Source organism: Pagrus major, chromosome 4 (genome assembly GCF_040436345.1).
Source record: "Pagrus major chromosome 4, Pma_NU_1.0".
Lineage (NCBI taxonomy): Eukaryota > Metazoa > Chordata > Actinopteri > Spariformes > Sparidae > Pagrus > Pagrus major.
In genome coordinates this window covers 34,640,025-34,663,906 of record NC_133218.1, presented here as the reverse complement: position 1 = coordinate 34,663,906, position 23,882 = coordinate 34,640,025, and the positions used below count along the sequence as shown (strand labels likewise).

The 23,882-nt window shown below is 40.8% G+C and overlaps 1 protein-coding gene across 3 annotated transcripts; it reads left to right on the top strand.

The window, feature by feature from the left end:
• Nucleotides 1–154: 154 nt before the first annotated feature.
• Nucleotides 155–21,898, top strand: cyld (cylindromatosis (turban tumor syndrome)). Of its 3 annotated transcripts, XM_073464721.1 has the most exons (17): nt 155–537; nt 1,496–2,033; nt 4,112–4,423; nt 6,326–6,431; nt 8,362–8,463; nt 8,926–9,042; nt 13,046–13,434; nt 13,575–13,740; nt 13,841–13,982; nt 14,524–14,646; nt 15,209–15,300; nt 15,656–15,722; nt 16,632–16,764; nt 17,700–17,808; nt 18,052–18,170; nt 18,555–18,771; nt 19,592–21,898. In XM_073464721.1, exons 2-17 carry the CDS (start codon nt 1,542–1,544, stop codon nt 19,774–19,776), a joined length of 2,871 nt encoding a protein of 956 aa, XP_073320822.1. In that variant the 5' UTR covers nt 155–537; nt 1,496–1,541; the 3' UTR covers nt 19,777–21,898. The 3 variants fall into 3 exon arrangements, with proteins under 3 accessions (XP_073320822.1, XP_073320823.1, XP_073320824.1); XM_073464722.1 differs by lacking the exon at nt 8,926–9,042; XM_073464723.1 differs by lacking the exons at nt 8,362–8,463; nt 8,926–9,042.
• The last annotated feature ends 1,984 nt before the right edge of the window (nt 21,899–23,882 follow it).

The following is a 23,882-nucleotide window of genomic DNA, read 5'->3' as shown; positions in this document are numbered from 1 at the left end:
CTAACACCAGTGCTCGCAGTTTACCAGAGACAGCGTCGTCTGCCCTGAAAGCTACGCTTCAACCTAACTACGTGCTCTATGGGAAAACCCCATAGAGTGGGACTTGGTTACAAACGCGACGATGAGCCAATCAGCGCTCGAGAAGGAAACGAACGACCAATGCCTGTTGAGGAGAGCGATGGCGTCACACATTAAGTTTCGTCAGGTCGTCTCCTGTAAATAATATATCTAATAGCTGTAGCGGTGCCCTGTGTTATTTCACGTCTTTTCCCACTGAGAACAGATGTATATAGATGCTGATAACATACCGTAGAGGGTGGCAGTCCTCTGCCAGCCCGCTTGCTGTCGAGCAGCTCGCTAGGCTAACTTTAGCGCGATACTTAGCTCGTTAGGACGCTAGCATTAGCTAGCCATTTAGCTAATCAGAGGTTATAACGGCAGGATTGTAGCTTGTTTTCGGAGGCCTGTGTGTGATTTAAATGGACACGTGAAATGACAGTCGTCTGGAGCCTCTAACTGAACTGACGCGCATCAAAGGTAAGGCGTCAATATCGTTAGCACTGAACGTAAATGGCTATTTAGTGCATTTTAGCTGACGGTATGTTAGCCACTTCCCTCTCTCAAAGGGCCTTTGACTGACAGCGTTTTGCTTGGAGATGACACACAGCCGCCGTGGTTGTCAGGGACAGTGTTAATGAAAGCGAGTCATGATTTTGCTGTCAGTGATGCTGAACCTAGAATAAACAAAACTGTGATTAACGTTGTGGTTGTCACGCTAAATACATGTCAGATCAGGTCAGGGCACGTCAGGTTGATATCACTTTCAGTCTTCTACCTGTGTTGTTTCATGAGCCCCGTGCTAATATCAAGCCTTAATGTCTATATTATTATTACACTATTCACTGAAATCAACAATATACCGACCCAGCTCATGGTGTACGAAACATGCTTGAAACAAATGACGGATGTAGTGTGAATGTGTGAATGTGCTCATGACTGTATCCTGTGGTTGATCACCACATCTGAGGTCATCAGGGGAAATCCATTTGTCTGCTGTCTTACCCTGGGTGTCAGAATAAGTCAACTGTCTGCTCACCTCCTGTTTTTAGTGTATTCAATTCAGTAGATGAGTAATGCTACACGAGGTCCTGCTAAAAACAAGGGTACCTCATTGCACAGGAATGACTGAGCAGTTGAGAGAGAGAGAGAGAATACACAGCAGAGACCACGATGAGCTATTAGATTTCTCACAACAAACCACAACCAGCAAAAAAGGTCAGAGATCTGTCACTTATGGATCAGTGATCAGCAGATGAAGACTTAAAGTTACCCTGCAGATTGGAATCATTTTTTGTCTATTGGAAAATTGTGTTTGTGTTTTAATTTGTCAAATAATATATTTCAAACTAGCTTTCAATCATAATTTTAATGGTACGTGTCTCTTCCTCCTTTAATCCATTTGTTAACGGTGCTCATTTGTCACTTGTTCCTACAGAGGTCAAGCTCGCCTTGATGTTGGACCTCCTGCCTAGCATGCAGCCATGAGCTCTGCCCTCTGGAGCCAGGAGAAGCCCAGTGGGGGCTTCAGGGAGGACTGGCGCTTCTACATGGTGATAAAGGAGTGTACGGTGGAGAAGCCTCCCCAGAAGACCCTGAGGATCCCTCGTGGCAGTCTAGGCCAGGCCTGCCAAGAGCGCAACAGCCTGGGACGAACACTGCCCCCATGCAAGGGCAAGAAGAGTCTCCGCATCCTGGACCAGACCAACGTGGTTCTGAGCCTGGACGAGCGGGATGTCCTGGAGCTGGATGAGAAGCTGGCTGAGCTGCTGTTCCCCATTACCAACTGTGAGGAGCGTTACGCCCTGCTCTGCAACAAGTCACGGCTAGAGCGGGTCCGTGATATTGACTGTGGTTCGAAGGTGCGCGTCCAGCTGCGCTCAGGGGATGAACCTCTGCCTGGTGTGGTCCGCTTCAAGGGCTCGCTGCTCCCTGACAGAGCCCTCTCTGGAATCTGGTTTGGAGTGGAGCTGCTGGTGAGAACTGTTGTTGTCGTTTTTTGTTTTTTTATTTCTTTTTTATAAGAGGGTGTATGGAATCAGATGAGTCTCGATATGAATTGATGCGCACAGAAAGATTCACAAATGTGTTTTGTGATTTATAAACAAATTAATCTCATCACAAACATATTTTTCAATGCACACAAATATTAAGCGTCTATGTAAATGTAAAGTAATCCACACATAAAAACGAAGACAAGCAAACACATATTTGGATGCTGTTACATTCATCTCCAGACTGTTGAACCCAGACTTGTAATCTGCGTGTCATTTGTGAACTTTACAGCATTTGTGTGTGGGTGTTGTGAGACTCCCTGCTGCGGCTTGGTTCACATATGATATTTTCAAACGCGAATCATCTTTAGATTTGCAGATGTCTCTTTCCTTTTCAGACAATCGTATGAGTGTAAATTTGAGGGTGTTATTTCATGTGATCAGTCGGCGTTACATCTGCACTATGAGGAGGAGAGAACGGACATGAAACAGCTGCCAGGCGGCTGGTAGTGACGTGATTAAATATGCTTGACTTATGAATGCTTGTCAAGTAAGTGATGTGGCTTTTATCACCAGGGTTGGTGAACAGGTTTGCTATATAATGCTAATAGGCAACCTAGGATCATTAGCCTACTTTACACATATTTAATCATGCATAGGTTGGCCCCCAGGCAGCTGTGTGTTTTGGATTACATCTGTGTCTGTGTGGTTTGTGCAACTTCCTTTTGGTCATATCTTGAACAAAACAAGCAGCCAGGATGTTCTTCTTAAGAGCAGTCTGATACCAGGTGATTATGCTTGACCAAACAAACCCATAGTCCAGCAAACAAAAACAAACACTCCTTGCTTGTCTTTATTTATTAGGAACAGAAGTACAACCACTTCCACTACGCTTAGCTTTCATTAGTGAAAGTGCTCATGGCAGTTGCAGTGCAATGAAGCGTTTGTACTCTTGTTCCAAATAAATAAGACACAAAGAAGTATGGCATTTTGTGAACACCACCGCTCATTTGCTGGAGTGTGGGTTTTGCTATTTTAAGCTCAATGGACTTAAGAACTTACATACACAACAGAGAGGGAAAAATGTCATCAGTACCACAAGATTCATTCAACCAGATCCTCTCTGCACATCTAAATGTTGCTGGTTTAAGCTGTTTGTACAGAGCGGAAGGCTGTGTTTTGCCAAGCCAGAATGAAAAGCTAAATATTCACATTTGTGTGATATTTGCAATGAGAATGTTGCAAATATCTTGTTAATTGTGCAAAATGCAGGATTAACTGAAGTACTTGTTTACTTTCAGACTTTGTTGTTTGGCTTCAAGATTGTTGGGCCATATTTCACAAATTCTAGGTTTATGGTCATTTTTCTCAAACTTTCAAGATAGAGGCTGCCTTTATGTTGTTTTTAAAGTGGGCTGAAACAAAGCTGCAGTGTTTTTGACTGACGTGAGGGCGAGCAGATAATGACAGCATTTACATATTGTGTTAACTGTTCCTTTAATCGCCACACTAAATCTGTAATTTCATTTCATGCCACTCATTCTGTATTGTGTGTACAGCTCTGTAAGTAACAAAATACAAAGGGTTGCTTATGGCAGCACAATGTTGTTTTTATTCTGAATCTTCTTGAGTGGGCTGATGGAGCTCAAGCATTCAGACTGCAGCTCAATATAAAGGCTTCACAGTTTGCACATATGCTTCAGATAAAATTCTGATGTTATAACCTTCACCAAATACTGTGTCACTTTTGCGAATATATGCCAGCAAAATAGAAATTCAGCACTTTTTTAATATCTAAAAAAAGAAGCAAAAAGTGTCACACTGTTGTTTGTGAGAGCGTACAGTATCTGTACTAGACATTTTATGATGTAGTCATCATCGCAGAAAGTCAAGTCATATTCCTACTGCAGTAATCGATCATATACTCTCACAGCTCTGTAATGTTGACTTGCATTCACTGAAGAATGCTGAGCAAGCAGCCTCGCTACCTGCCCTACTTATTATGAAGATAAGTTGCTCATCCTTCTTGCTCCTGTTCTGTCTCGCTCTCCATCTCCCAGGAGGAGGGCCGGGGCCAGGGCTTCACAGAGGGCTCCTACCAGGGCCGCCAACTTTTCCGCTGCGAGGATGAGTGCGGTGTGTTCGTGGCACTGGACAAGCTTGAACTCTGGGAAGACGATGATGATGAGGCATTGGGTGAGCTGGAGGTGGACCATGTCAATTTGGTGGATGATGACCAGGACTTCCCTCCACTGGAGATCAACTCCAGGGTCCTGGTGCAGACCAGGGACGGACCAGAGAGAGGCACCATCATCTTTTGTGACCTGCTGCCGGGAAATGAGAGTCTGGGCTATTATGTGGGAGTTGACATGGTAAGTAAGGCTCTCTCTAAATGAGTATGTCTTGACAGGTGCAGGAACAAATAGTAATCATGATGCCCAAAATGGTGCCAATAATAAGATAAAGTTAACCTGGCTCTGTCCGAAGTTAAAAAAATCCGCCTACCAGCTCCTTTAAAGCTCAGTAACTAACCCATTTTTGTGTAAGCTGTACAAAAACCTTAAGTGTTTAATAGGAGTTACATATCGGACTATTTCTTATTACGGGTCAGTAACTTTCAGAAGTTTCTGGTGATTGCCTGGCAATTGCCTGCGATTTAATGTTTTTTACACATAGTTTTTGGGTTTTGTTCACTGATTAAACAAAAGAACTTTTCATTGAAATACAGGTCAATACTGGCCTGGAAAATTCAAGACACGTATGTATCATTTTATAACTTGATCATCCTAAATTTATTACATTTGCATCATACAGACCTGAACATTTATTGCGGTTTGACTAAGAGTACGTTTTGCTGAGATCAAAACAATGACACAAGCCTGACCAGTCAGGGTCAGTAGTTTATTACATCTATATTTATTTATGTTGTCAGCTTTTTATAAAATAAGGTGTCAAATGGCATATCAAATAAATTATTTTATCACTGCAGCATATGAGCTTGGGAATGACCGCTGGCTAACATGCTATGTTTATGGTTCGTTTTTACAAGTTTACTCCTGGACACAAGATATCTCCGACATCACTGTTAAATCCATTCTCAGCGTATGTGCGATGGACTCTTCAAGTTTCCAAAACTTTTTGTGATGTCACAAGTCATAAACCTAGGCCCGCCTCTTGCAATCAGATTTCTCAGTTAGTAAGGAGAAAATTTTCACTTTCAGCAGATGGATGAGAAAACCTGGCTTCTAGTGTCAAACTCTGCACATACATCTTTCTACAGTGAAGCGCCATCATTCAACCGTAGAGACAAGGAGAAAAACAGATTCTTGACCGCAGGGAGACTTTAAGTTCATCAGATGTTGTTACTTGGTGTGACATTTACATTCAGCTAAATGGCTGTTAATAATGAAGTGAGATGATGTTTCAGTCATGACTAAGGATGCTCTGCCGTCATCATTTAAATTGTCCTCGCCTCAGCAGAGGGCGGCAACGTGCGGAAAGTTACACATTTCATATTATCAGAGTTAATGTCTCAGGCTCTCTGTCATGACTTGCCTGTGTTCTCCTTCTCATCTCTTTTCATGACCGCTCCGCTGTATATTGACAGAACGTGTCTTGTTGCCTGGGATCACAGTAGCTGGTATCTATGGCTACTGTTGTCAGGCGGGAGTTGTATTGTAGTCATAGAGAGATTGAAACACATAACTGAGGCATTTGACTGCTGATCGTTAGCAGCAGCACTAACAGCAGCAGCAGCAGCCCACTCAGTGCATCTGAGCCACCCACACAAAGGCAAGGCAGTCACGCGGGGAGTGAGGTAAAGACTTAGTGCTGTATGACCCAACAGCGTGGCAAGGGGCCAGCAGGCAGCTGAGGAGAGCCCACTGCTCTGCCTCACTCTGCGTCCAGCCTCGCCCTGCCTTCTCTAGCTAGTGGCACCAGCCTCACGCTTATCTTAGATTATCCCGCTGGAACAGAATCCTGGATTCCAAACTAAAGAAGAAGAATGGTGTGGTAGTGCCTGCAGAGAAAGTAGAGCTCCCTGGTGGAAGGATTTGAGGTGGAAGATCTGTTGTTTTAAGTGAGAAGATGAGGATACAGAGGATACACAATACAGAGGATCAAGCTTAAGCATCATTTTTTAGTGATAAGACAATAAGACCTCTTTAATCACCAAGAAGAAACTAGAGGAAGAAGCACGTGTGGCACCAGTTATACAGGGATGACGAACGCCTGGGAGGGTTATATGGTTCTCATGTCTCCAACTCTTTCAGGACAATCCTATCGGGGACTGGGACGGTGTGTTTGACGGGAAGTTGCTGTGTAATTTTGCCAGTTTGGAGCACACTCGACTCGTCCCCATCTGTGACGTAATGCCAGGTGAGTCACCTAGTTATTTGTGTTTTTCCAAAAAACATCCAGCCGTCCCTTTCTTGGACCAGTTCTGAGCTCCCTATGAGCGTTCGTGTTTGTGTTTTGCTTGCAGCGGGAACAGAGAGCCTTTTGTGTACATGGCTCACTTGTTTTTGAAAGTCAAGTGAGATACTCGGGCTCTTTGTTCTCCACATTGGCATATTGATTTGTTTATGTATGCTGACTGCTGCTTCTCTGACTATTCAAACTTGCATCAAGGGAATCTTGAAGATTGGGATTCTTAATGTAGATTTGTCAGTTGTCTTTGAAACCCTTCATTTGCAGCCCTCAGACAGGCTACATGGAGTTTATGTTGTCACTAAGTAGTGAGGTTGTCAAAAGTATTGATACTTCTTTTTCAATACCACTTGTTTATTACAGAGCCCCCAGGAGTAGTGCTCGGCTTTGAAGCCAATTTGAAATGGCGGCCAAAACGTGTAATCACAATGTCATGGTGGGGCCAGACAAAACTTACTTTCTTGTGAAAGAAGCTGCCGTAAAACAGTGGATACATTTCTTTTTTTTCTGTGTCAAACCCCTGTGAAATTACTTGTTTCACTATCAGAAATCGATCCATTCATTCCAGTAACATTTGGAAAGTCCAGCCACACGATTAAATCATTTTATCCTCATTCAAGTCAGTGGAGAGCTAAACAGGAAGTTAGCTAGCTCAGCCGGTGGAAGTCTATGCGGAAGACCTGGGTAATCTTAAACCCGGACGTCAAACTTTTTTGGCTTAATGTGCAACTGCGCAGCTGTCATAGGAGTGAAAAGGGCTCTACCTCAGACGCTGTATCCAGTCCTCATTGTAGGCCCATGTTTAAAAGGATATAATATCCACATTCGATGGTATCGAAAGTACATCAGTGCCTAAAAAAACAGATCTACAATCAGAATTTCAACCCAAGGCTGCACAAATGTGTTGGTCTGTGCTCAGCAACTTTTTCTGAACCAACACCGTGTGCAGGTTTTTAATAAAAAAAAAACAAAAAACATCTTCCTGTTTTCTGTGCTGAGGAGTTTAGCTGGTGTCAAAAGAGGTATCCTGTACTGCTTTTTTTTTTTTTTTTTTTTTTTTACACTTTCTGTAGAAATTGGTATTGTGACAAAGTTGACTCCACAAACAGAATCAGTTTGTCGTTAGTTCCTGATTTGTCATACTTGTGATTCTAGTCAGTTAAAAAAACCCTGTGAAACATTTATGGTTAAAGATGAATGTGCAGTTAAAGGTGCACTGTGTATTTTTGGGAAATAAATTAAAACTCAGAAAGTTGCTACTTATTCATACGGTAATGCAAGAAAACTCACATATTTGTTTGATGAATATCTTTCCATAACTGAATAAAGAAGCTTTCCTCAGAGGGAAATAAGGTCCCAAGAACAGTGTTTGAAGCTGGAGAGTAAAACAGTATGGAACTGTGTTGTCCTCTGAGGACATGTTGTTTATTCAGTTTAGTAAGTCATGAAAATCCATCAATGAGGATTTGTTTTTTCTGATTATATTTTCTTTCCCAGAACAACACAGTGCACCTTTTTGAATGCAGTATATTTATCCTGGAAACCTCCTTAAACAACACATCTGTTGTGATTGGCTAAATGTGAAGTAGGTTATGACGTCACTGGCGTTATTGCTCATGGCAGACTACTTTTGCTAAAGTTTCATACATCGAAATTATATTTCCTAAAGCTCAGACAACTGATAAACTCAAGACTTTTTATTGGATATTTAAATGTATTTATCAAACTTAGGTGATTCATTAAAAAGCATGAAGAAAAATGGTAAAGGCTTACTGCATGCATTGCAAATGGGTTGTGGAAGACATGAGGAGCATGGTAGTTTACGTAGGACAATAGGGGTGTTGTGCCTCTAATGTGGATGTATTTCTGGGCTGTGCAGAATATTCCATGCAGGACCAAAGGCTGCAAAAGCACAGTTTTGCCCCCAGAGGCACCAACAGTGACAAGGCGTCCTCTGGCCAAAGCAAACCAAAGAGCAAAGGTACAGCACTGCCGCTATTTTACAAACCTAACAGACCTACCCACAGCTTGGTGTGATGATAATTCTTAAAGGGGCATTCCATCAAAATTGTCTGGTTGTGATTCTACAAATGAAATGAACAAACTTTTCCTGATGGGAGAAGTCTTTGTTTTAGAGAACTCACAAAAATGATTAAACTCGGTCAAGGATGTTATTTTCAAGTCAAGCACGATTTTGGTGAAAAGCCCCTTTTTTCAAAAAGCAAAGAATAACAGGACATGCTAAAGAACATTTTGCACAAAGTGTGATAACTTCCTGTTGCAGCTGCTTTGTTTTGATGTGAATGCAACGTGTCTCTTCTCTGATTTCTTTCTCTTTCTTTTTTGTGTTTCTTTTATGGACAAAACTGACTACACACACATGCACACACCCACACCTTGCTTATCGCTGTGTGTTTTTTTCATGTACTTGTGTTATTTACAGGATTAGGTCATCAGTGTGGCAGTAGAAGCAAGTCTGAATTTTACTATACTTTAAATGGCAGCTCTGTTGATCCCCCAGCCCAGTCCAAATCCAAAAGCACATGGTACATTGATGAAGGTAAAACACGGGTACTCGTGGGATGTCGACCATCTTACTGGCAAGCTCCTGTTTACAACAAGCTACATACTAAAACATTTCACGAAGGCACACTTTTACTGGTGCCGTATAGTTTCGATTTACTGACACTGGATCAGGATCAGGATCAGGGTTTCCATTCCCGCTGTACTAGAGGACATTTACACACTGGTACTGTGGGTTACTCTTAATGCAAGTGTCCTCCAAATGTAACATACAAGAGAGTGTAAATAGGTAAAGTTGTGTATGATAACCTTTTTCTCCCACCTGCTTAAGACATGTGGCACATACTCATTATTTTAAAGGTCCAGTGTGTGATTTAGTCACGTCTATCACTGAAGGTGCAGATTGCATCAAGCTGAACACCCTTTTCTCACCTTCCCCTCCTGTGGCTGCTAAAAGCGTGAAAGTTGTGAGAGTCCCTCTCTAGAGCCAGTGTTCGGTTTGTCTGTTCTGTTCTGGTCCACTGTAAAAACTAAGGACGTTAATGATTATTGATCAATCGATTAATTGCTGTAACAAATTTAACTCATTAAAAATGTCTTACTGACAATCAGAGAAGGCAAAAATACTTTGAAAAGTATCTTGTTAAAGATTAGAAATACTTCAAATATGTATTTTAAATATGTTAAAATGCAAAAAAAGTGGTATGAGAAAATGTATTTAATTAAATTACGAGTAATTTATCATTTAAAAAATACATAAGACATTCTGTACAAACTGATGTTATTACATTTTAGCCATTTAGTAACGCGCCACAATTAAAGTGAAGTCATAATTTTGTGTTGGTTAGTTTATTATTCGAGTAACATGGTGTTTACTATTAACTCTTGCTCTTTATTTTGCATCAAATACAGATCAAGTCAGTGGTTAAAACAGTTTAAAATGTCCTACATTTCTCATAATCTGACTAATGACTAACTTATCAATCAATTAAAGAAATTGCTTAAAATTTGCATCCCAAGTAGAAACATGGTGGACCCCGTCCCTCTGTAGATATGAAAAGCTCATCCTAAGGTCGTGGAAACACAAATGTTCTTAGTTTCAGGTGATTAGACACTAATGAAAACATGATTATGAGTATTTTGTTCCATTCCTGCGAGTAGATCCTCATAAATCTTACACACTGGACCTTTAAGGATCAAGTGAGTCTTTTAAATTATTACTACAATGACTTCAGGTTTCTCACAAGTCACAATGATGGGAGTTCCTTAATAAACTTATTCAGTTTTTGTATTTCTAATCTTAAACTGTAGTATAACGTATAATAATGAGGCTCAGTTTCTCATCATTCTGATTATTATGATATCTACTGTATATTATTTGTCCAGTATTTGACTTCAAGAGCAACTGAACAGAGTTGAGGTGCTGAAACAGTAGCAGTCAGCCGTCTTCACCACGCTGGCTAATATAAGAAATTCCACCAACACACCTGATCTGATCTGTGAACAAAAATAGTTTTCCAGCACTGTAGGTTTCAGAAGAGCTACATTTTAGATGTATACAGATAAGACGTGATGAACCAGGAAAGAAATAAAAACTTATATGGTCTTTTTTTTTTTTTTTTTTTTCACTTTTTTTAACAAGTGGGAGAAACAGAGTTCCATGTAACATTTAGTATATATATATGTGTAGGTTATGTACGGTTAATATTTTCTTGTGCGACATAAAAAGCCCCCTGTACCATCATTCTGCAAAGGGAGGACAACTTGATCAACAGATTTTTAAGTAAATGTTTGCCCCAAACATGTTTTTCAGAAGAACAACAATCAGTAGTTTGTTGCAGGAGCTTGCTATAAAGACCTTTCCACTAGTCTTGTCCTTCATCACTATTTCGGTGTGATATTCCACCTGCATGGAGTAATCGGTGTTCCCTGAAGGCTTTTAATAATGCTCAGTGCTGCAAATGACACCTAAACTGGCTGACTTGTCTTGTTTTTGGCTGCAGATGCAGTTAAAAGCTTCAAATTTTCTGTGTAACACAATTTGCAACACAAAAAGCATTAATAAAAACCTTTGTTTCTCATGTCAGGACTGACCGGCTCAGTCAGAACATTGTGTCATTGTTTCCGTATTTCTGTTGTGGGGAAAGAACTGTAATTTATTTTATTTTCTTTATCGTGGGAAATTGCATCACTCATGTCATCACCAACATGTCAGTTGTGAGGAATTTGTTTAGTTAAATGATAATGTCTCCAGGAGTTGAGAGGATGGAGGCTGATTATCACTGTGATGAGTGAATTTAACATGTACACAGCATTTTGGATAATAACTCATTATTCTGTTTATTGTTACATTCATGATCAGGAATCAGTGTGTATTTCCAAAGACATCACAAATCAACCAATAAATTAAACGCAAAACAAGATACACAAGTGATAATGTGTATTGTGGCAAATACTAGCATGAGCAAGCTGTCAATGACCACTCACAATCAAAACGAGGAGTGTGAGATGATCGTAGCGTTGCCACCTGCCAGAGCAAAACAGAATCACGAGTTGTTGCTGTGATATTTCAGTGCTAATGCAGAAATTAGAAGAGGTCAGCCATAAAAAGCCGACGTGCTGTTTTCACAACTGCTTACTCATCCTGTGAATGTGTAATCACTGTCATCTTCCTCGAGGGTCACTTTCCACATTTTGTTTTTTTTGTTTTTGCGGTTATGGTGCTTTCATTTCTGTCATGAAGAAGTCGCCACACTAGACTCCAAACTCCTCATGCTTCTGTCATCGAGGAGAGTATGGATATACAAACCTGAAGGCGAATGCATCTTCATTGAAGAATTCATGTTGTCTGTCATGATAGTTCAATCAGTAAAAATGTGAAATTGTGATGATGGCTGTGGTTGGCAAAATCAGGCGCTGCTCGGAGATGATAAATGTTGTGATGACTTTCTCAAGCCATCGATTAAACACTGTCGACGAGGTTGCTGTGCAGCTTCTGCCCCTGACAGGTTACGTATTATGTCTGTAATATCACACATTCATCTGAACAGCAGAGGAGAAGCAGAAACGCACTTCTCTGACTGTCATTTGTTTACATTCTCATGGCACAAAAATAAAAAAAACTTTGAAAGAGCAAAAAATAAAAAAGAGCAGCGCCTGATATTGAATCCAAGTGACATCCCAAACTTCCCCAGTCCATCAAAGAAGCCTGATTCCAACTGTGATATCTGTGAAAATTGTGAATTTGCATGAAGTTGTGTCATCGTAAAAGCATATTGCAGAACACCATCAGATTGGATGAAGAGTCTGCAGACATTACGTCTCAAACGGCATTTTCACACTTTTCCAAATACTTGAGTCAGTACATTGGTTCGCTCCCTCACATATAAGAAGGCTCATCATTAACAGTTTTTACACTTAAGAATCTCTCTGAGCTGTGGATCAACTTTTCCACAGTACACCCTCACACATCACAGATATCTCTTTTTTGTGTGTGTGTTTTCTTCACACTTAAATATCAAGAAGACATTTCATCTCAGCTGCAGACCAGTATCTCCAGCATGGCGGCAAACTGATAAATGGTAAAATACCTTTTAAATGCAGAAACTTAGCTTGCAGTTGTCCAGAAATATTACAACTCATTGAACATTTCTTATCTTCACTTTGAATGGCTGTAACACCTCAGAGGGAAAAATGTCAGAAAAAGACTGTTGGACTTCACCAAACATGCTAACCTTGTCAAGTGGAATGTGTCCTCATATTGATAAAATCTATCAAGTTGGCCCAAGTGTGAAAATGCCCCAAGATGCAGAGATTAAGATTTTAGTACATCAAATGAAATCTGACCATCTGAAAGTCTTGTTTTTGCTGACCTCCAGTGGTTGAAAAGGGCAGAAAAAGAGATTCTCAGCATGGTTTTTACATTACTCATTAAAGACTCTTAAAGACCGGCATCTCTACAATAGTAAAGACAGCCTACATAACATGATGGGTTTTTACTGTCGAAACGGACATTAAGTTTCTCTTTCTTGTTTCTGCAGTTGGGGAGGACCCCGCCAAGTCACTTACCGAAACGCCCCCTGACTTCAACCAGTCCTCCCCGCCCTCCAGAGCCCCGCCCTCTGCCTCGTTGTCAAGTGACAACAAGTTCCACTCTCTGCCCTTCAGCCTGAACCGCAAGACCGGGCCCATTGACAGCATGAGTCATGGGCCCCTCTCCCTCTCTGTCCAGTCGGTGATGGGAGAGCAGACCGAACCCCCGTCTCCTGCTGTCCCTCCCTCACCGCGACCTTCCACGCCTCCCCGAGGACAGCCAGGTCTGGAGGTGGGCTCTCTGGTGGAGGTGAAGGAGAACCCCCCTCTGTGTGGTGTCATCCGTTGGGTGGGGCTGCCTCCTGGCCTGCTGGAGCCGTTGGCTGGGCTGGAGCTGGTGAGACAACACGGCAATGTAAACCTGAAAGTTAGGATTAGATCTCAGTATCAGTAAGAGTAAGAGTCATTGTTTTACTGTACACACATGTGGTACCTGACATTAATTGGAAGATGTGATTTTGACTTTTTTTCCTCCAGGAGGAAGAGTGTCCTGGTTGCACTGACGGCACCTTCAAAGGTACGCGGTACTTCACCTGCCCACCCAAAAAAGCCCTGTTCGTGAAGCTCAAGTGCTGCCGGCCCGACTCCCGCTTCCCGTCTTTGCATCACTCCTCCAACCCCATCGAGCGCTGCAACTCCATCGGTGAGTCAGTCGGAGGAACGGGGGATGATTAAAGGCACCAAATTAACTATCGTCCCCCAAAAGCTTTGTGTTTACACTCGCACTGTGTGTGTTTATGCAGCATTCGGAGGTTACCTAAGTGAGGTAGTACACGAGAACACGCCGCCCCGCACAGAGAATGATGGCCTGGATGTCATGGTGGGAAAAAAGAAAGGCATCCAGGGCCACTACAACTCCTGCTACCTGGATTCTACCCTGTTCTGGTCAGTCCTCAGTAAATGCTTTATCAGCTACAGTTTACGCCGTTTTATATTAACATCACTGGACTCCAGGCCTATTGATCGACTGTATGGTGCTTCCTCATCCAGCAGTGCTGTGTTTGCCCACAGGCAGAACTTATTAGTAAACTGTTTTGACTTTGCCCACTGGCTCTAACAGGATTCCCACTGTGAGCAGGCTGCTGGATAGTGGATCTTTTGTTTCCGCCAACACTGCCAAAGGGCTATTGAACAAAGCAGTCAACCCAAACTACTTCAGCAAACTACGGGAGATCCCATGCTCCCAGTATCGACCAGTTTGGAGTTTTGAATTTTAGCTTTGAAATCGTTCAACTCCCAAATTAATTTCTATGGGAAATTGGAGGCTGAGGGCTTCACATTCAAAGTATTTTCATTAACTACGCAATTAATACAAATGTGATTTAACAAACTCAATTTTATCAATCACATGAAGGTTTACACTATTAACATTGTTGGATGATATCTGTTTTTTAATTTAATTTTGGTTGTGTGTTTCGCTCTGCAGTCTGTTCTCCTTCAGCTCTGTACTGGACACGGTTCTGTTGAGACCACGCTCAAAGACTGATGTGGAGTATTACAGAGAGACCCAAGAGCTTCTGCGCACAGAGATAGTAAACCCCCTGCGCATGTAAGTTACTGCACACATGCTGCGCGTTTGTGGCTTTGACTCATATCGTTTTTGACTCAGTATTCTCATGACCTTTTTAACAGGAAGCTAAAAGCTACTCCAAAAGAAACTAGACTAAAATGATACAATTTCTCTATGACTTTTAAATAATGATGTAAATTTACATAAGGGTCATTCCATCCATGTCATAGATTTTCTGGAAAATATTCATGCAAAAACTCCCATAGCTGTACTTCAAATACTATTTATAAGTCATGACTTTTTTTAAGTTTGTCCCTCAGAGCTAAATTTAATCATTTCTGTGACTGTGTATTCTTAGCTTCACCAATCACTTGATTGTTTTCCACCGGATCTGATTGAAATTAGTCCTGCACATCCAAAAACCCCCAAGGTTTTCAACATGTATTCATTTAATTAGTTGTTACAGAATGGTTACAATAATCAGATTGTTTACCCAAATGAAGAATCTTTCATAGCTACGTTAGTTTTAATTGAAGGATTAATATTGACAAATAGATGACTTTTTAGCTAGCTTGTAACGTGCTGGTCCTCTGTCCTGCAGACATGGGTATGTTTGTGCCACGAAAGTGATGAAGCTGAGGAGGATCCTGGAAAAAGTAGAAGCTGCCTCTGGTTTTACCTCTGAAGAAAAAGGTAGGAGGGGGGAGACGGATGACTTGTTTACTGGTCCTTCAACAATTTCTCATAATTTTCGCTGTGTGTGTGTGTGTGTGTGTGTGAGTGAGAGAGAGTTTGACTTCATCATGATAATCGTTTCAACTTCTTCGTACTGGTGTTGCTTTCTAGTCCAAGTCCCCCTCAAGAATCGGGATTTTGATGTGATTATTATTGAAAAGGCTGCTATACTGATAAAATAAAATCCCTCTATGAAGGTTTTAGAAACACAGTAATATATCGACTTGACAGTTTTACAGCGTCCTTTCTGGGTTGGCAGCATTTAAACAGGAATGTTACCTCATGTCTCATTCAAGCAAATCTTGTCCTGCAGATCCTGAAGAGTTCCTTAATATCCTTTTCCATCACATACTGAGGGTGGACCCACTACTCAAGCTAAGGTAAAAGTCACAAAATACACTTAATAAAAATTATTGTTATTACAGTTTGTTACATTATTATGAAATGGCTGAAATAGTTTAATGATACAGTTATCACTTTTCACACAAACCATGTGAGTGACGTGGCGTATTAAACAGCTTGACTGCTTAACCGCAGAATTAAACCAGAGCTTTTTCTAAAATCTGCAACGTGTAATTTTAGAGTCACATAAAGTTTCACTTCTGCTGCAGTGTTCACACTGGAGACTGAATGATGGACACTGTGGGCAAAAGTGGTTTAACTGTAGGAGTTTTTTGGTCACGCTGTGAAAAACTCCCCTCCGTACTCATCTTTGAAATCTGCGCAAGCTGTTTTACAGAAGAATATTTCCATAGTAATTCTGTTCACCCATGATCAGGATACAGATGTTACAGAAATGTGTTGAAGGCTAAGACAAACTACTTGTTGGCTGAAATGCTTTAAAAGGGAAAATACATATTACTAATGGTGTAGTAAGCTAAGCTATTTTTTGTTATTTGTACATATTTCATAGAAAAGTCTTTATAATCCAGAAAATCCACTTTTATCAACAATAATTTCATTGTTCATCCTTTACTTACATGATTAATTAAAGGCAATCAATGTCTATGTACAGTTCAGGGTTGGTACATGTATTGATGAATTAGCATTTTCATACTGAAGATCCTTAAGTACATACAGAAAGCCTGAAGTGTTTGATCAAAATCTTGTTTTCTCAGGAAGCATTCAAGCAGATCTGCTATTAGTTAAATAAATACTTCATGTGGGAAGTGCTGCAGAAAGAGCTTCAGATCACAGTTGTCTTGTCACCTTTTCCCCCTGAGAAAGAATGATGTGAATAAAGCTTAAAAAGATAAATTAACAAAGACTTTGTTGTTGTTGTTTTCCAGGTCAGCAGGACAGAAGGTCCAGGACTGTTACTTCTACCAGATCTTCATGGACAAGAAGGACAAGGTTGGAGTTCCCACCATCCAGCAGCTCCTGGAGTGGTCCTTCATCAACAGCGACCTAAAGTTTGCAGAAGTGAGTTTATTTATTTTTAACTTCAGCTTGAGTTGAGTAGAAAGATCGGTAATATTTTGGTTTGATTTGTCTGATAGTTTCTAGTTTGGTACAGTCTCATAAGTCTTTGAACCAAAAATTTGACACCACCAAAGTTTTTATTTTTATTTTTTTTTTACCTTGTTTGAGCTACAAATCAGATTTTACCAAGTAGTTTCAGTTGAACTTGAGTAAAAATAGTGTTCATTTTGACGAGATTAATAAAGTGTAAAGAAATTGAAATAAGGTGTGCAGTACGATGTTTTAAGGTCTTAACCATTTCAGAGAAACATAATACCAATATTTCATACTTTGTGCTGCTGTAAGCTAATATTTAGAGTGTAGTGAAGGTTTCTTCTTTGAAAATACTCCCGTGGTGCTGTTATTAGCAGCTCTAGTGTGTCACACTGTAGGAATGGCTCCCTCTTGTGTTTATTGTTGGTAATTGGAAAACTACATTTGTCATTTTTATTAAGGTACGTGTGTGTATGAGTTGTTTCTGAATCAATGTTGATTAAATTAGATCAAATTTAGGGTTGGGTCAGTGCTGATGAGGAGAACAATATGCCTTTTAATCTGTCATGGCCCATGCAGTGATAAGAGCTGTGATAAAGAGGGGAGAATAGTGAGAATGTTTGTCTGTGTCTATGTTCTGTCTCGTCTGTTTCCTGCCTTTTAATTAACCAAGATAAAATAAAGTTTTAAAGCTCGTCTGTAACCTGTATTTACTTTCAAGGATCGTTAAGATCTTGCGTTGGATATCAAGTCCGTGTGTCGACTCTCTCCAGGCAGCCTTTTGACCTCACGTTTCACTTCCTGTGCGCGCTGAGCTTTGACGATGTGTCCACGCTGTTTTGTGGATAACTACAAAACTTCTCTCTCTGCCTGTTTTTTCCTGACCCCCCCCTCCCACCCAGGCTCCCTCCTGCCTTATCATCCAGATGCCCCGCTTTGGCAAGGACTTCAAAATGTTCAACAAAATCTTCCCCTCACTAGAGTTAGACATCACAGACCTTCTTGAAGACAGTGAGTTGTAGATAATAATTTTTTCCAGTGTGTAAGTGTGACATGTTCTTGCCGATCAATGGTGATTCTGAGCTGTGTGGCGTTCGGTAATGAAATCCCACTGAGTTGTCACTGCTGCTCAGCTGAGATGAAGGAAGCCTTTTTTTCTTTTCTTGCCTTCAAACCGGCTCTTAACTTTTTTAAAGAACTACACTTCTGTGTGGTGTGTCAGATAGAATGAAATCATGTGTTTTTATTATCCAGCTCCGAGGGAATGTCGAATCTGCGGAGGCCTGGCTCTCTACGAGTGTCGAGACTGTTATGAGGACGGGGATATCACCGCCGGCAAGATTAAACAGTTCTGTGAAAAGTGCAATACACAGGTAAACAACAGCAGCAGGCATTATTACAACACCAGTTCAACAAATCTTAAGTTGTTAAGTGTGGGTCAGGACCGTCCATTTGGTGGCGCCAAATCCAAAGGAATCACACCGTGTGAGTGCAGAAGTTATGTTGCAGAAAAGAAGCTTCCACAGTAGATTGTAACACATTTCACTTGCCAATACTCAGAGCGTTGACTGAAGTATTTTTGGATTTTCATCTTAATTGCTTTCCTGACAGTATGAATCATCTGATCCACCTCAGAACTTTTATTTTCTCTGATCTGTAATCTATTTATCGTATGAAGCAAGTTGAACGTATTTCGTTTAACCTTAAAAACACCACACTCACAAACTGTCTGTGTGTAACTCATTGTTCCGGTTTAGGTTCACCTCCACCCGAGGAGGAAAACCCATCGGCACGGCAAACTGTCCGTCCCCAAGGAGCTTCAAGACGGTACGGGGCGGCAGGGCAGTTTCCCCCGCCAGAGGATGGAGCTGTTCGCCGTGCTGTGCATCGAAACCAGTCACTACGTGGCCTTTGTCAAGTACGGCAGCGCAGATTCCGCCTGGCTCTTCTTCGACAGCATGGCTGACCGTGACGGTAGGTGTCACGGCCTTTGGATGCTGCGTTTGTTATGACATCAGACTGATCCTTGAAATGAAGTTGTGATGAACAGGATGTACAGGAAACTGTTTCTGTAACACGGGTGAAAGAATTTCACAGGGCTCAGTGACACAGATACTATTAAAAGGGCCTCGCCCAGTGAAGAAGACACGAAAGAACCAAATAATCACATTCAGCCACTCTGAGTATCTGTTTAAATTTTGAACTAAAGTTATGGTTTCACACATAGTTTTCCATTGTACGGCTTAAGAATATATTTTAACTATTTATGCTTCCTGCAATATCAAACATGACTACCACAGCTAATGAGCACAGCTGTACATTTATCTCCAATCTGACCTGAGCAAATTATAAATTAATTTATACGATTATTTTTTAACAATTAATCGATTAATTATTGGATTGGTGAAATGTGGAAAGTGGAAAAGTGGAAAAAAAAAAAAAAAAATCTACATTATTACAGAGAAAAGCAGCAAATAATCAGTATTGGATGCTGTAGGTAGTGTTTGGGATTTTTGCTTAAAGATGACATATGCAGTTAGTCGTTCATCACAATAGTTTCTCATTCATTTCACGTAATTGATCGATTAATAGTTTTACCTTTTAATTGCTGTTTTATTTTATTAGTGCATAATTATTTTCGGGGCTGGAAAGAAGAAGTTCGATTATGTATTTGGCAGCTTCTGATCGTGCATTATTACAAACACTAGGAATACTTTGTGAATTCGATGTGACTGTGGTTTTGCTGTTACAAATGAGAACTTTGTTTATAATGATCGTGCACGTTGCTTTGCAGGAGGGCAGAACGGTTTCAACATCCCCCAGGTGTCGCCGTGTCCGGAGGTGGAGGCCTACCTGAAGATGACCCCAGAGGAGCTGCACGCCCTGGATCCCAAGAGCATCCAGGGCCAGGCCCGACGCCTGCTGTGCGACGCCTACATGTGCATGTACCAGAGCCCGACCATGAGCCTGTACAAGTAGAATCCTCTCCCTGACCCCTGACCCCTTCCACCCCTCAGCCGCACCACCTCCCCCTCTCCCAGGGCAGGAGATTCTCAGAAAGACCAAAAATGAAAAATAAACTCGAAAGAAGAAAGGCTGCCTGCCAGCAGGGGTGCTGTCCGGAGTTAACCCTCTCCGCCCCCCACCTCTCCTCAATGCCTGCCCGTCTCCGGAGGTCGAAGAGATGGAGGAGAGGGGGAGAAGCCTATTTGCACTGTGCATTAGTTGAAGTGTCGTGTTCTTCATGTAGTCCTATGTAGCTTCCCTGTGTCTCACAGCTGAACGTTGGTGGTGGATGACGAAGCAAAGGTAGGCCTTATGAAGGTTTACTCCCTGTTCAGGGAGGAAGAAGGGGGGGTGGGGGGTGCAACAAAAACAAGAGGAGCTCGTGGGAGGACCTCGGCCACCTCATTTACCTTAAGAAAAGAGGAGTCCTGCTATTCTTAATCACTGTAAAAGACGGGAGCTTTCCATAACGCCACATTAAGGAAGCAATGCAGTGCGCAAATCCTCATCCAACCTGTGTGTACTGTTCTAAAAATCTTGTGTAAACTCTCTTGGTAGCATAGATTTCTCAAGGTAGTAACATCAACGGTGTAGATGTCAACCCACTGTGCAGTTGCATTAAGACCAGAGTATTCTGCTCTTTGTGAACCGGTTTGCATATACTCCCATCTCCACGCTGTGTAAATGTCTTTTACAGTATATGTTTTGCAGAAACAGATGTAGCCATTGTAAAAGTCTCACATTTTACTGCATACTTGCTCAACCGATGCTGCACTTTTTTTTTTGCTCTATCCCCAAGTGGACCTATCAGGAAACATTTAGGTTTTGCTCTTTTTTTTCCACCCCCCCTCCCATTGGAAGTCACAGTGAGTGCTAATTTGTTGGTTGGGAGACATCAGAGTTCTGTGTTACAGAATACAAATTTGCTTCTCCTCTGTAGCTGTAAAGAAGGCTCTGCATTGCTAATGCAGAGTAGATGCCAGATAAAATGCATGAAGGGAGAGACTTGTACAATGGCTCCTGTTGTAGAGCTGGTTGGTGGAGCACTCCATGCATTCATAGGGTCAATGAGGTGAAATACTGGAAAAAAAAGTCTGGCTGTTTTCTTTAGAGTGTGAAGAATTTCACATGCAGTGTTTTTTATTTTGTTTTTTTTTTCTAAGTCTAATCTAAATTATATTTTATGTTTACGAAGCCTTTTCTCTGCCCGTCATGGCAAGTATTGACTCTCGCTGCCTTCCATGAAGATGTGACATGCAATGTTTCCAGCCATGCACCAGATAACAAAAACAATGGTGATCAAATGTTATTATTTATTATATTCTAATCATATTGGAAACTCATCTGTCGTCCCTTTTTTTTTTTTTTTTTTTCTGAAAATGAAACAGGGTTGATGATACTGGTTTGGGTGATCCTTGTTCCTCTTTCACTGTATATTGAAGTGAGTTATCGTAGTTTACGCTGTCTCATAGCAACTACTGAATGTTAATAGTGACATGTTGAACAGTGTAGAGTTAGAGGATGGGTGATGAATGAGGCCAAAGGCTGGTAACCTTGGGGCAACATATATATGTATTTAAAGAAAACATTAAATTAAAAAATATCCTCGATTCCATCGTGAACCAATCATACCGAGTGTGGGGCGAGATATGAAGGATTGGTTGATTTTTTTATATATATGACACAACATTGGATCAAATCAACAAACGGCACATGTTGACATCAGCATTATATATTTTTCCTAAATCACAACTTTAATCGTGGATTTGTTTGTGAGAATAAAAACGAGTGTGTAAAGGGCGTTGTATGAATTCGGTTCCAGCTGACGACTTCCATTTTGCTCTGTGGTGGTCTCCACTGTCCCAGGGATCCTGACAGGAGACCTTCCTGTGTGAACTTTTCTTCTGCACTGCTGAAGCTTGTCACTGACTGGAGCCTTGTTCTCTGTGAGAGAAGTCTCAGAGCGGAGGATGGGATTTTGATTTTTTTTTTTTTCTGTTGCATCTGTACAGTATAGACATATGTAACGGGTGGAATATTAATGTCAGTGATGTTCCTGTAAATGTTAACAAAATAAAGCCCATTTTGAAGGGTACACGGCATGTTCTGAGTGGTGTGATGACAAGTTCAGTGTAGGCGAGCGACAAGGATTGACGATCGGCTTCTGCAGATATGTTGGGAGGTAGTGGTATTGTGTTTTCAATCAATTCTTTAACTTAAACAGCACAGAGACACCAGTGACGGAAAGCTACCACGGAAAATAGGTAGTAAATGTCACTGTATTATGTATTCTGTGAGTGGTGTCACTCCTGAACAAAATGGTATAACCGGTTACTATGGAAGCCCTGAGGGGCAAGGGAGATTTTTTTTTTTTTTTCTGGTGCTCCTTTTTCTAAGTTCTAAAATATTTTTTTGTGAAAAAAATAAATTTTCGCAGATGAAAGTATTTTTTTTTTCATGTTGAGCCAAGTGAAAAACGTTTTTTTTCAGGAGTGAACATTTTCTCTTTCATGTGTCGAGCCAAGTGAAAATTTATTTTTTTCAAAAGTGAAAATTTATTTTTTTTCAAAAGTGAAAATTATTTTTTTTCAAAAGTGAAAATTAATTTTTTTCAAAAGTGAAATTTTTTTTTTTCACAAGTGAAATTTTTTTTTTTCACAAGTGAAAATTTTTTTTTTTCACAAGTGAAAATTTTTTTTTACTCAACACATGAAAAACTAAATTTTCACTTGTGAAAAAAATTAATTTTCATTGTGAAAAAAATAAATTTTCACTTGGCTCACCACATGAAAGAGAAAATTTTCACTCGTGGAAAAAAAAAAATTCACTTGGCTCGACATGAAAAGAAAAATATTTTCACCTGCGAAATTTTTTTTTTTTTCAGTGTGTATGAAACCCAGTGAAAAATATATTTTTCCAGAGGAGCTAAGGCTCAAGTGAAATTTCTTAGTTGCCCCTCAGGGCAGGTGAAGAAAAATATTTTTTGAGAGGAATTTAAACCAAATTTTTTTAACAGTTTGTTTTTGTAATACTCATTTTGACCACAAGAGGCTGCATTGTGGCGACTGGGGAAACTGGCGACACAGATGGTCAATTAAAGCCAGATTGCAGAAATTAAACATGAGACATTATTTTACACATTATGATGCATCTCACATTTAATTTCACTTCATATCAAACGTTAAATATAGATCCACGTTTTCATAAACGTTCAAACCAGCAGTGTTCACGTACTTGCAATTTCGTATTTGCGCTTATAGTGAAGTGTGCGCACACCGCACACTGGAGACAGCGCAGTCTCCGCACACACATTCTACCTTCTCCAGTCAGCTCATCTGGATCATCCTCACAACCTGCGAATATGGATTGTATGATTTATGAAAGCTTGTAAATAAAGTCAGTGACAGCTCTCACAGAATCGTTACACTCCATATCCTCATTGTGAGTCCTAATCATGATGCAGGCCGAGTTCACCGTAACTACACTCAAATGGTATCCCAGGCTGAGGGATACTACTGATTGTCGCGCATAATTTGGGCACGTGAAGCAGTCGGTCTGATCGCTGTAAACAAATAAATACTGCACTGACGCTCGTGCATAATGTTGACGGATGCATGGATTTTCACTGTCCCCGCACTGCTGAAGGACGTGAATTGCAGAATTAATAAAGAATGTTTTCCAACCTCCATCTCAGACATATACAACTCATTTTCTGTCATTTCTTGCCAGAAATATACATTCTTCATGTGACCGTGATTCACTTTTCACTGTAGGCACCCATTGATGAGATGAGCTGATAATACCCAGAATTCCACCCGTGACACTAAGGGCAGCTTAGCGCCATGTTTGACATATTCCCCGCCAAAAGAAACACGACAGTCATGTTACATAACTTGTTAACATATAATAGATGCATGTTGTGTTTGGAGTGCAGAGAGAAATGAAAACTCTGAAACCTGAACGAACATGGATGCTTTTCATCTTATTGGCACACGTCTGCCTCTTGTGGTCAAAATGAGTATTACAGAAAGAAACACTTGAGCCTTAGCTCCACGGGAAAAAAATATTTCATGAGTGAA

Excerpts from the sequence above, each read along its gene's own strand:
- cyld (XM_073464721.1), top strand. The coding sequence starts at position 1,542 with ATGAGCTCTGCCCTCTGGAGCCAGGAGAAGCCCAGTGGGGGCTTCAGG. Across the intron at positions 6,432-8,361 it reads CATCTGTGACGTAATGCCAG|AATATTCCATGCAGGACCAA; the intron begins GTGAGTCACCTA and ends TGGGCTGTGCAG. Across the intron at positions 18,772-19,591 it reads CAGCATGGCTGACCGTGACG|GAGGGCAGAACGGTTTCAAC; the intron begins GTAGGTGTCACG and ends GTTGCTTTGCAG.